The 13,036-nt window shown below is 45.8% G+C and overlaps 1 protein-coding gene across 12 annotated transcripts in view; it reads left to right on the top strand.

Annotated features, from left to right (window-relative positions):
- Nucleotides 1–13,036, top strand: part of SYCP1 (synaptonemal complex protein 1) — a 6,803,167-nt gene that overhangs the window by 3,749,038 nt on the left and 3,041,093 nt on the right. For 9 of the 12 annotated variants that reach the window (XM_078644363.1, XM_078644361.1, XM_078644367.1 and 6 more), the window contains one exon: nt 7,862–7,924. The exons of the other annotated variants lie outside the window; for them this stretch is intronic. In XM_078644363.1, coding sequence (XP_078500489.1) covers nt 7,862–7,924 — 63 coding nt within the window. The remainder of the gene's footprint in view (nt 1–7,861; nt 7,925–13,036) is intronic. 12 annotated transcript variants of the gene reach the window in all.

The following is a 13,036-nucleotide window of genomic DNA, read 5'->3' as shown; positions in this document are numbered from 1 at the left end:
AATCAGCGTCTGGATCGACGGAAAATTCCCGAGTGTGCCCTATCTATGGATCAGATAAGAGTGTTGCGATTAATGTTTTGCCTATGCGGGAAGCTGCACCTTTGTATGTCCCTCCTAAAGGGGATGGTACGGATGAGGATAAGACGTCTAAGGATTCAAAGGGCTATTTTATATATAATTGGGTTTATACGCCATGGAATAGAGCAGATGTTATGGCACTTAAGAATGCTTTGCCTGACCCCCGTAAAAATCCAGCAGCTTTCTATGAAGGTGTGGAGGGTGCTATTTCTTCGTGTATTATGACGTTAGTTGATATCGATCTTTTCTTTGGGCTGATATTGCCTCCTGATATGTGGAGGATGATTCGTAAGTTTGACGATTGAACGATATTAGGTGCAGATTGGAAGGACATAGTGAGAGCTGATTCAGATAGGGAACCTGCATGTAAACCGTGTCAGTTGATTTTAGAATTACCAACAGCTATCTTGAATAAATTAAAAACGCTTGTCCCCCCTAAGAAAATAGATTGGACAGTGTTAGCGTCTTGTAAGCAGAAGTCAGACGAATCGGTTTCTGATTTCTTTTCACATTTTGAGGAAGCATTCCATGATTACAGTGGTCAATCATTAACAGAGGACACGGGTAGGCACTTATTCGTAGATAAGTATGTGGCTAATCTCCTACCGGAGATTGCAAAGCGATTAAAGGCTAGTGAAAGTTCATGGACCACGGCAACGCCTGCCTCCTTATTGACTATGGCTCAGTATTATGAACGTCAGGAACTAGAGGCTAAAGAAAGAAGTAAAAAGAAAGCGAAGGACTTAAAGACGAAAGTGATGTTGGCACTGGTTTGTGCTACGCAATCGAGAGGGAACGATAAGGGTAGACGGGATCGTACGTTACGTCTCCCCCTCGTTCCGACATTTCTGAGGATCAGTGTGCATACTGTAAGAAGTTTGGACATTGGCTCGCAGATTGTCCGGTACTTCGTGAACAGTGTAGTCAGAGGGGTCGAGGAAGTGGAAGGTCACGGAATAGTTATTCAGGATCAAGAGGTGGAGCGAATGATCGTGGTAGGTTTGAAGAGAGGGGTCGTGGTCAGGTTGAACATAATACTTTTGATCGGCGGAATCAATACCAGATAGCTGGAGGAGAAAATACTGAGTCACAAGATAATAGATATGCATAGGATTGCGTAGGATGGGGTGTGGAATCGGTTGAAGTACCAGTCGGTCAAAGGGGTCCATATATATCAGCACATGTTTTGGGTTCTACTGATCAGTTTCCGGTCGACACAGGAGCTACTCGTAGTGCTCTGTCTAAACACTTGGTTCCAAGGGCTCCCCTGTCTGGCGAAACGATTACAGCAATAGGGTTCGATGGAACACCTTCACTAAGCCCATTGTCTCAACCCCTTACATTTCATGTTGATAAATTCACTGCCCCATGTCCGTTTTTATTATCTCCAAATACACCAGATAATATTATGGGACTTGATATGTTAAAGCATTTTCGTGCAACAATACGCTGTGCCCCTGAAGGGGTGCGGGTCATTTTAAATGAAAACTACCCAGAAATTGAGAGATCGTGCCTCATGCAAGAGGCCGACGCATTAGCTTCCCTTCCAAGTACGTTATGGGCTACTTCCGATACTGATGTGGGTCAAATGATTATTCCTCCTGTGCGCATTACTGTGAAGGAGGGAGCGGTTTTACCTCGTGTTCCTCAGTACAAGATCTCTAGAGAAGGCGAAATAGCTTTGATACATATTGTGAATGACTTGATAACGGCAGGGGTGGTGGAGGAAGTTCCCTATAATGTTTGCAACAGTCCAATTCTTCCGATCCTAAAGAAAGACACAGATACTAAGATCTATCGTTTTATTATTGATTTGAGGGAAATTAATAAGATAGTTGTACCGCAGTATCCAGTAGTATCTGACATTACCACTTTACTTACTTTGGTTCCACCCACGGCTACTACATTTACAGTGATTGATTTGAAAAACGCTTTCTTTTCAATACCTATTCATCCTGATAGCCGATATTTGTTCGGCTTTACATTAAATAATACATCTTATAGATTTTGTCGAGTTCCTCAAGGTTACACAGAAAGTTCTAGCATTTACAGTCAGGCTTTGAAAAGACAACTTGATTCATTTAATCTGCAGTCTGGGGTGGCACTAATCCAATATGTTGATGACATTCTGCTTGTAGCAGACACACGGGAGCAATGCGAGGAGAGTACACTCTCCCTGCTTTCTTTCCTTGCGGAACACAATCACAAGGTTTCGCGGAAGAAGCTACAATATTGTAGACCAAAGGTGACATATATTGGTCATCTTTTGTCTAAGGAGGGACGTGCATTAACATCAGACCGATTTCACGCAATCTTAGATACCCCAGTCCCTTGCACGCAGAAGGATGTTCGTGCTTTTATAGGTTTGACGTCCTTCTGTAGGCAATGGATACTAGGATTTTCGTGCATTGTAAAACCTTTGTTAGCGTTGCTGTCCAAAACTGCACCAATCCCCCTCGAATGGACGGACGAATGTCAAAATGCTTTTGAACAACTGAGACAAGCTCTTTGTTCTGCGCCAGTGTTAGGTACACCAGATTATACAAAGCTCTTTACATTGTATGTACATGAGAAGGATGGGTGCGCATTGTCAGTCTTGGTACAGTTACACGGAGATAAACAGAGGCCTTGCGCATACTTTTCAGCGGTACTCGATCCTGTGGCTCGAGGACTGCCTGGATGCCTTCGAGCAGTTGCAGCAACAGCAGTAGCTATACGGCAGAGTGAGGGAATAGTTTTGTCACACAAATTGTTGGTGTTAGTTCCCCATGCAGTAGATGCTTTGCTGAACCAAACGAAAACGCAACATCTAACCAGTGCCCGTTTAACGGGATACGAATTAACACTGTTGGCGCCACACATTACATTGAAGAGGTGCGCCACTTTGAATCCCGCTACTTTATTGCCATATCCTGTTACTGAGACCCAGGAGGAAGAACAACATGATTGTGTTTTTCTGACTGACGAACAAACAAAGGGTCGTGTTGATTTACAGGACATGCCACTTCCTAATGTAGATGGGGAACTGTGGGTTGATGGATCGTGTGTGAGATTGCCAGATGGTACGGCTTCCGCAGCCTATGCGATCACGACACTTAAGACAGTGTTAGAAGCAGCACGAATACCACAAAAATCTGCTCAAGCGGCTGAATTGATAGCCTTAACGAAAGCATGTGAGTTAAGCGCTGGTCTATGTGTGAACATCTATACTGATAGTAGTTACGCCTTTGGAGTAGCGCACGATTTTGGCCTACTCTGGAGGGAACGAGGGTTTATGACCTCACACGGAACACACATCATGTACGGAGAGTTGGTATGCGACCTCCTGAATGCACTATTATGTTCAAAGAAGGTGGCGATAATAAAATGTAGTGCACATAAGAAAGTGACAGACAATATAGGGCAAGGAAATGCTTTTGCAGACCGCATAGCGAGAGAGACTGCCATGTTGCAAAATGACTCCCCTATGTATGTGGTAAGATCGCAAGCCGAGCGATGGCACGATGCTAGAGAAGAAATTCTAGACATACAAAAATCAGTATCTAAAGTAGAACTTGCAACATGGGCAACAGAGGGAGTATTGGATGATGAGGGTTGTTGGAGAAGCAAAGACATGGAGAAATGGAAATTGCCTGCTGGGCTGGCGCATATTGGAGCTCTTGCAATTACGAAATTGCTTACACGAGTTTGGGAGCATCCTGAGATTGCCAGCACGGCTAGGAGAGTAGTGCAGACCTGTCTGATATGCCTACAGTACAATCCTGCTAAAGGGACCTCTACTCCTAAAGGAGGGTTTGTTCCACCTACTGCACCATTCCAAGTACTGCAAATGGACTATATCCAACTGGAGCGCTGTAATAACCAAAAGTATGTCCTAGTGGTGGTGTGTGCTTTTAGTAAATGGGTTGAAGCCTACCCCACAATGGACAATACAGCATTAACAACAGCTAAGGTATTACTCAAAGAGTACTTCCCACGTTATGGTGTTTGTAAATTCTTGTGGAATGATAATGGTCCTCATTTTGTTGGGAAGATAGTGGAGCATGTCCTGAAAGGATTGGGAATTAGACAAAAATTCCACGCTGTATTCCACCCGCAATCAGCAGGTCTAGTAGAAAGGTATAATGCAACTCTGAAGCTGAAGCTAGCAAAGATCGTGGCATCCACGTCTTTGAAATGGCAGGATGCTTTGCCATTGGCATTATTGTCTATTAGATCAGTGCCACACTCTCAAACTGGCCTCACACCCTATGAGGTGGTGTTTGGAAGGCCCATGAATATCTGGGGAGTCCCAAAGCCTCGTTTGATACATGATGTGCCTTTTATAATGATGAATGATTATTTGGCACGATTAACAAATGATTTACTTTCTATTCATCAACAGGTTCGAGAAGCGCTCCCCGACAATTCCATTGGAGAGGCTCACAATCTTCGTCCTGGCGACCATGTCATGATCCAGGTGTTTGAGAGATCCAGCAGTTTGGAGCCGAGATGGCGTGGCCCTGAACAAGTGCTGCTGGCAACGCGAACGGCTGTGCGAGTCATGAATAAGAAGCGGTGGATACATTCAACGCACTGCCGACGTGTCTCTCCGGATCTGGTGAACCCCGAAGTGCTGTCCGACTAGAGAGACATCTTGAATGCGGAGAAAAGCCCAGCTGTTATGCCCAACGAGTCGGAGGGAGCCTTCCCGGACCACGCTATTTCTGGCGGAGTGAAGTACAATCTACGGCCAAGGAAATAATACATTTTTGTATTTTTGTGACTGGTTGGTAACCGTTCCGAGGTTTGTGAAAACGGAAGCCGGGAATATCAAGGGGGGGGGGATCAGTTCTGTCCAGTGTAGCGACACCCATCTTGAATCTCGGAGAAGACACCAGCGGCAGCCTCGGTTCTCAGCACCACATTTTTATTTTTAGGTTGGTTTTTGAAACTTTCGTTCTTTGTACTATGGCACCTATGACATTGAGAAATAGAAAAATTTTGGGTGCAGTTCTTTTTGCTACGACTATGGTGGTAATAACAGTAATAGCTTGGACTATAGAAAGACTGTTTCCTGCACGGGACTATTTACTGCCTACCACTCCAATTCCATCTGAACATTTCCATTTTACTTTGCCCTATCATGAGGAGAGACATAGACAGACTTACTTGAATAACAGTTTCATTCAAATTCTACATCACACACACAATATGATAATTACATCCAACTGTTGGGTTTGTGGGATGTTACCGGGACTTCAAAAGAAAGGAGGAACACCTCTTATTCCTCTTCCATTTTCCCACAATGGTTCATGTAATGCTTGGTACACACTTCTCTTTACATTAAGATGGCCAACAAAAGGTGGACTACTTTTTCGATTGAACAAGGTTTGCTATAACGATCGAGATGGCTATCCACAAGCAGAAGGAACTAAATTTGAGTGGGAAGAATATCGACCGGACAATGTATCTACGCCTCGTATCTTCACCAATCAGAGACTTACAAATATGATCAGTTTACATGTAATTACAGTTATTGATACAAAAGCAGACCTTTGTATTAGGAATAAGGGAACAATTCCGGTGGGAAGAAGTGAATGTAATGTTACTCTTGCCTTTGATACACCCAATGGTGTTTCATTTGTGGCCTCACGAAACACTTACTTTATTTGCGGTAATAAAGGTTATCATCGTCTTCCTCTTGGATGGTTAGGTACATGTTATATATCTTTTGTATTACCCCCTGTGTTTATTGACCCACCCATGTACCATAATGATTTTGTATTGTATCACGATTTTATATTGAATAGAGTTACGAGAACATTGGGTATTGATGATGTCGATCAAACCGACACCTCCCTACAACAATATGTGGATTTTAATTTAGTGTTGTTCTCTTTTGTAGGTGCTGCCCTAAACAGTAGGAAAATTAGACGGTTAACATGTGTTGTGGAGGGAGTTGCTAATGAAACTGCTTCCGCTTTAGGGAATATAACTGAAGAGCTTCAGATTACAAGAATCGTTATGCTTCAGAACCGGATGGTTCTGGACGAAGTGTTAGCTGATCGTGGGGGTGCATGCCGCATCACCGGAAGTAGTTGTTGAGTTTATGTGCCAGATAATTCACCATCTGTGTATGATGCTATCTCTAGGTTGCACAAAATTGCCTCTGAAATTCACACTGACAACGGTACTTGGACTTTTTCTAGCTGGTTTTGGGCCCTGCTTAGTACCTGGGGTTGGAAACTGCTAACTGTTCTATGTGTGATTATTGGGATATTTTTCTTCTGTTGCCTATGTATTCAATGTGGTCCTACTTTATGTACTGTATGTATTACAGCCTGTATCCCATCCAAACGAGCTATTGCTAAAAATGTACAGATGAGTAATGCTGAAGTAAAGTAAAGTAAAGTCCACATTTGTAAAGCGCACAATCACCCGTAAGGGTCTCTAGGCGCTGGGGGGCCGTCGGGAAGATTAAGCGAGCTATTGCCCAGAGTCACATGGTGCTGGGCTAACCTGCCGCCGGAGCCGGGGATCGAACCGTGGTCCCCAGATTCCAGCGTCAGTCGCCCTGGCCGCGGCGCCACCAAGCAAATTATGCTGATCGATATTAATGATGAACATTCGGATTACTTCTGTTATGAGGTAGCTTCAGCTAAACGCTAAAAGGGTCGTCTGTCGTAATTTGGCAGTACCTGAGTTAGTGTTAAGCTCAGCTACACGAACATTTCTGTTAACTTGACTAAACGTGCGGGGGCCATTTTGTATTCGGTGGCTTCCATTTTGTATGAACATGCGGCCTCGTGGTCAGCGTACCCTTTCGTCCTTCCTTCATGCCAATGAACCTTTACCCTGCCCAGCAACAGGCTATTTGTAGAACATGGTCAGTCTCGCGCATGCGTACATCTGATCTTTGGACTAGAGAGTGGTCACTCCTTAGGAATGTTCCTCCCAACTGACCAGTGGTATTAAACCCCTCCCACATGTTGGCTGTGTTCCAAAAATGCCCTTACATGTACCTAAAACTGTTCTAAAGTATACCACCTACCTTTTTATTGCTGTTAAACTGTATAAAAGAGGTCGCGCACCGATGTTCGGTGTGATACTTCTTGCATTGCCGAAGGGTGCTGTAGGAATGTACCACCACCCCATGGGGTCCTAATAAACTCGTCTCTTTGCATTTTCAGTTTCCGTGCCAACTTCTGTTTTATGGTGTCCGAGTGTTTCTGCAAGTATGTAGACCTGATAGAACCCGATACCACACATATACCGAAAATTTTCTGACGTTCTTATTTTCTATATGTCTCTTTCATGCATACAGTTTGTTGCTAGGAAATGCTTTGGTTATTGGCTTTTCCTTTCTAATTATGTATATACTATATGTGTTTGTATACTTATTTGTTATACTGGGTATTCTTGTGTTATGTTGTCGGCCCGCCCATTAACCTCGAAGGCACAGAAAAATTGGGTGAAACTGATGTCAGCATGCCGACGAGGTCTTCATGTCGCAAGCGGGGGGTTGCTATTATGACGTCCTAGTTGATGTGGGGGAGCTAAGAAAATCATTTCCATGGAATGCTGGGGCAGGGGTAATTCAATACGTGAGGGATCCACAGGCAGATACTGTATCCTCCAGAAAAAGCAATACCGAAGGTGAGTAACTTGTTCTTTTGCATCATAATGTGTGATGAACTTTTTACCAAGCTACTTTCTCTTGTAAGTGTTTGTAAGTACTTGTTTAGTTTAACTGTGTTCCTTATAATGTTTCCAATCCGTCTTTTTTTTCTTTGCATTTCAGACCAAAAACATAGAAACTAAAATATCTAAAAAGGATAAACAGTTAAAAGCCTTAGAGAATAAGGTATGAATGCATGGTTTTAGAGAGTAGACTGTTAGACCATCTAAATAATTCATAGTGGTACTAAATTTAAATAATCAACAGAATAATTTTGTGACACCTGTGGGAACACTTGCATTTGTTAGTTGGGGTCCTTTCATAAAAATAGCATAGGCAAATTTGTGGATTTGTAAGAAGGTAGCTCACTTGTTTATATGCTGATCATTTTTTTTAAACCAATGTTATTGTTTTGTAGGAACATAAGAACTACCACATCTGGTGACTCTCGATTGACATTAAAGAAAATGTAGTAGCATTACAGACTAAATAGCAATCCACTGTCACCACACCAGAACAATTCTCTACATGAAATTATAGCGTACCTAACCCAAAGCACTCCCACTATTTGCCCCAGATCTTGGCATTTTATATAGGGCATCCTTTGCCGTCATAGACCCATTTGTCCTGATGGGTGCACCCGCACACCCCTTTATGCCATTGAGATAGTGAATGCAGAGTATCAGATTTTCCTTTACTGGCTATGTCTCTTTTTGCCACCACAGTGGTCACTCCCAGTAGTGCTTGGTCGGCCCTTGTGCCTCCCACCCCTCAAAAATGCCAGAAGAAACAATCGTGGTGACAAGTCCACCATCCAGCCCAGCACCTCTGACAACTTCCCAGCGATAGACGTCCAGTACTTTACAATACCTGGACATGTCCAGACAAATGGAAAAAATTTGCGGGAGCCCTCAAACATCTAAAGCACATAGAGACTGAGAGTAAGCGCACTATGTGTAGGCTGGTGGGGGTTAGGTAGGCATTGTGCAAGTAGTATTTCTGTACCAGCCTCAATTTAGAAGAACTCGCAATGGTGAGGGGGCAATCAGAGTATATGTGGTCTGGAGTTATTGAAAGGTGATGTTAGGAAAGGCTGACAGCTTCACCTTTTCCCGCTTTGGTTCGCATGACTGCATGTCAAGAGCTTGTAACTACTTGATCTGCTGATTTTTTTAATTCTTTATGATTGTAATCTCTCTTTTAACGGGGGGAATATTTTTAATCTGTGGAGAATTCAATTAAATTGTAAATACATAGAAGGGAAACTGCATGAATTTGACCGCTTTTAATAATTGTCCTGCCACCTGACTCGGTTTTAGATTCAGGTGCAGGCCCCCGCCTACCTCAATTCGAGCTCTCAAGAAGCTGCACTCGCGTCCTTTGCCATTTTGCACTTACACTTTTTGCTCCCTCTTGCCGGGAGGAGAAAAGGCCCTATAGTGTGCGCTCTAGTGGCTGGCAGGCCATAGTATTTAATGAGCCTGCCAGCGCAGACGTACCGCTGGCACTCCAAAGGAGCGCCAAAGGCAAGCCCATCTGTGCCCGTCCGCATCCCGAACGTGGCCAGCGCCAGCCATGCTGCCCAAACTTACCCAGGTACTGTATTTTTGTCAATAATCCTAAAACACCTTGACACCAGTGGAAAGTGTGGTTGCCAACTACCACCAGATAAAATGATATGGCCCCCCACATGTTACATGTGTAGATCGGAGTTCCCCTTCACAGACATATGCCCTTAAACTACTGGTAGAAAAGCCTTTACACTTAGCAGCGCTCAATTAAAAGGGGGACTAATTAATGCACGCTCAATATGTAAACACTCCCATGATATCAGAGAATTGATTACGGAGCTACAATTGGACTTTCTATTTGTTACTGTTAGAAGCGGCTGTCTCTAGTTGGCAGAGGTATACACTTCTGACAAATAGGGACACACCTTTTCTAGTCAGGGCAAGGAGATCACACACTTAGATAACCCCTGCTCACCCCCTCGGTAGCTTGGCAAAGCAGACAGGCTTATCTCAGAGGCAGTGCGTTAAGCATTTATGACCACATACAGTAATAAAGTGAATACACTACAAATGGACACGACACAGTAGTATTATAAAAATAAGTATTTTTATATAAGGCTTAGCACAAGACCAAATAACGACAAAAATATACCACAGTCTCAATAAATACTCTTGGAAGGAAAAATAATAGTTCAAGCACGGTTTCTTCTTAGCACAAAGTCTTTAGTATCAAAAGCAACTCTTCTTCTCTAAAACACAGTTCTTGGCAACAATGTAACCCACACGGGAGTCACACGACGTCGAGGCAAAGTTAATCCAAAGGTTCGGCGTCGACCGCGAGGAGCGCTACGTCGAGCCCGGAGTCGCACTGACCCCAACAACACAGTACCTTGGAAAAGTGAAGCACTCGATGAACAGCGGCATCGAGATGTCCGGCGTTGCGTCTTAGGCGTCGATCGGGCCTCGGAGTCGGGGCGATCTGCAGCGGCGTCGACCGAAGTCAGGCGGGAGCAGCGCTCACGGGATGAAGCAGGATACGGCGTCGTCGATGTCGATGTTGCAAGAGTGAGCAGCGCTCACGGCGTCGAGAGGGCTCGAAGTCGATGCGATCAGCAGCGGTGCAGACACGGGGTCACTTGGAGCTGGAGCCGAACTCACTACTCACTGGCGTTGCTGCTGGCGTCGATCGGGCCCGGCGGCCGGCGTCGAGGAAGCGGGACACTGGAGCCGTTACTCACGATGTCGAGCTGGATTCGGCGGCGTCCGTCGGCGTCGAGATTGCTGGATTCTTTCAGAGGTGCTGGATTCACAAATTCCAGCAAATAGCACTTTAAGCAGATGAAGTCCTTTAGCCCCGTGACTTCAACAGGAGACTGGCACTCTTCCAGCCCTTGGAGATTTTCTCAGCAAAGAGTGAGAGTACACACAAAGTTCCTCTCTCCTGGTTCCTTGGCAAAAATAAAGAAGCAATGCAGGATTCCCCCAACAAACAGCACTCTGGCAGAAGGGGTAGGCAGTCCTTAGATCAGCAGGCTTCTTGTCCTTGGTTCAGGTTTCCTTGTCAGAAGTGATCTAAATTCTTGGTTCAGGGGTCCTTCTCTTATACCCCTTTTTGGCTTTGATCCCTTTGTCCATGCAGGGGAAATTCCCCCCATCCTGGGTTTGTTGTGGGTGTTGCCAGGCCAGAGCACCTGGCCTATTCACTGGGCAGGGCAGAGTCCTCAGCCGCTCAGCAGGAGCGGAGCCAGCATTGTCACTGGCAGGGGCAGGGCCATCAGCTGCCCGGCAGGAGGCGGGCCAGGAAAGTCCCAGGCAAGCACAGAGTCATCAGTCGCCTGGCAGGGGGGTGGAGCCAACATTGTATCAGGCAGGGCAGGCTATCAAGAGCTACTCTCCCCTACTCTCAATGCAAATGCCCCACTCATCCCACACTGACTCATTCAGACTCTCTGGAGCCACCCAGCTCCTGTCACACGCACACCAGAACCAGCAGAGACCGGTAGACAGTTAGACAAGAAAATAGCTACTTTCTAAAAGTGCTATTTTCAAACACAGAGTCCAAAAACCATCCACACAAACGGATGCGTTATTAAACCCTGAGTTCAGGGATACCAAACTCGACATTGCACCATGCTCCCCGAGCCCGCTAGGATTATAGCATTAATAATCCTGGCAGCCCATTCTAACTGATGGAGAGCAGGTTACCTTACAATAGTGAAAACGACTATGGATGTAATTCACTATTAGGACATGCCAACCTTGTCAGGCTTGTCCTACCTTATGCTTACAATGCACCCTGCCCGTGGGCCTACCATAGGGGTGACTAACATGAAGTTAAGGGAAGGTTTAGGGACTGGCAAGTAGGTGTACTTGCGCAGTCCTCGTGACAGTCAGACTGCACGTGGTCTGGCAATGGCAGACCTTCAGACATACTTTTACTAGGCCGCTCTTGTGGGTGGCACAACATGTGCTGCAAGCCCACTAGCAGCATTTGTATTTACAAGCCCTGGCACTCCTGGTGCACTCGACTAGGGACTGATAGTAAACCAAATAAGCCAAACATGGAAGTAAATCAATACAGCAATTTCACATAGGGAGCACTTGCACTGTGGCACTGATCAGCAGTGGCACAGTGCCCAAAGCATATACCAGCAAAAACATCGTAAACAGAGGAGGCAAACAGAAAAAATGGAGGAGAGACTCATGCCAATGATGCCAGGTCTAACACGTGTCCCCTCCAGCTGAAATGTGGGGAGAACTACCCTTACCCTAGGGAGTCCTCATCACTAAGGCGGAAAAATCTGGACAGACCATCAGCATTGGCGTGATCTGTGCCAGGGCGGTGTTCCACCGTGAAGTCCATCCCCTGTAGGGAAATGGACCACCTCAACAGCTTTGGATTCTCACCCCTCATCTGCATCAACCATCTGAGGGGCCGGTGGTCTGTCTGCACCCGGAAGTGAGTCCCAAACAGGTAGGGTCTCAGCTTTTTCAGTGCCCAGACCACAGCAAATGCTTCTCTTTCTATCGCACTCCACCTCTGTTCCCTGGGAAGTAACCTCCTGCTGATGAAGGCTACAGGTAAGTCTCGGCCCTCTTCATTCACCTGAGCTAGAACAGCCCCCACGCCATGCTCTGAAGCGTCCGTCTGGACAACAAATTCTTTAGAAAAGTCGGGTGCCTGGAGTATGGGTGCTGTGCACATTGCAGTTTTCAGGGTGTCAAAGGCCGTCTGACAGGCGTCAGTCCAGTTCACAAGTCGTGGCTGCTTCCTGGAAGTCAGCGAAGTCAAGGGGTGCACAATGTTACCATAATCCTTGACAAACCTCCTGTAGTAACCCGTGAGACCCAGGAAGGCTCTCACCTGAGTCTGGGTTTTGGGCGGTGCCCATGCCAGGATGGTATCAATCTTGGGTTGTAGGGGGGCCACCTTGCCGCTCCCTACTTGGTGCCCCAAGTACACCACTGAACCCTGCCCAATCTGGCACTTACTGGCTTTGATTGTGAGGCCTGCTCTGCGCAGGGCCAACAACACTTCCTGGAGGTGGCACAAGTGTTCTTCCCAGCTGGCGCTGAACACTGCGATGTCGTCCAGGTAGGCGGCACTGAAATCCTCCAGCCCAGCCAAGACCTGGTTGACCAACCTCTGGAAGGTGGCAGGGGCATTCTTCATCCCAAAGGGCATAACCCGGAACTGGTAGTGCCCATCTGGTGTGGAGAATGCTGACCTCTCTTTTGCCCCATCGGTCAAGGCGATCTGCCAGTACCCAGACGTTAGATCAAACGT

Source organism: Lissotriton helveticus, chromosome 5_1 (assembly GCF_964261635.1).
Source record: "Lissotriton helveticus chromosome 5_1, aLisHel1.1, whole genome shotgun sequence".
Lineage (NCBI taxonomy): Eukaryota > Metazoa > Chordata > Amphibia > Caudata > Salamandridae > Lissotriton > Lissotriton helveticus.
The sequence above is the reverse complement of the archived record's forward strand: the minus strand, read 5'-3'. Positions and strand labels throughout refer to the sequence as shown.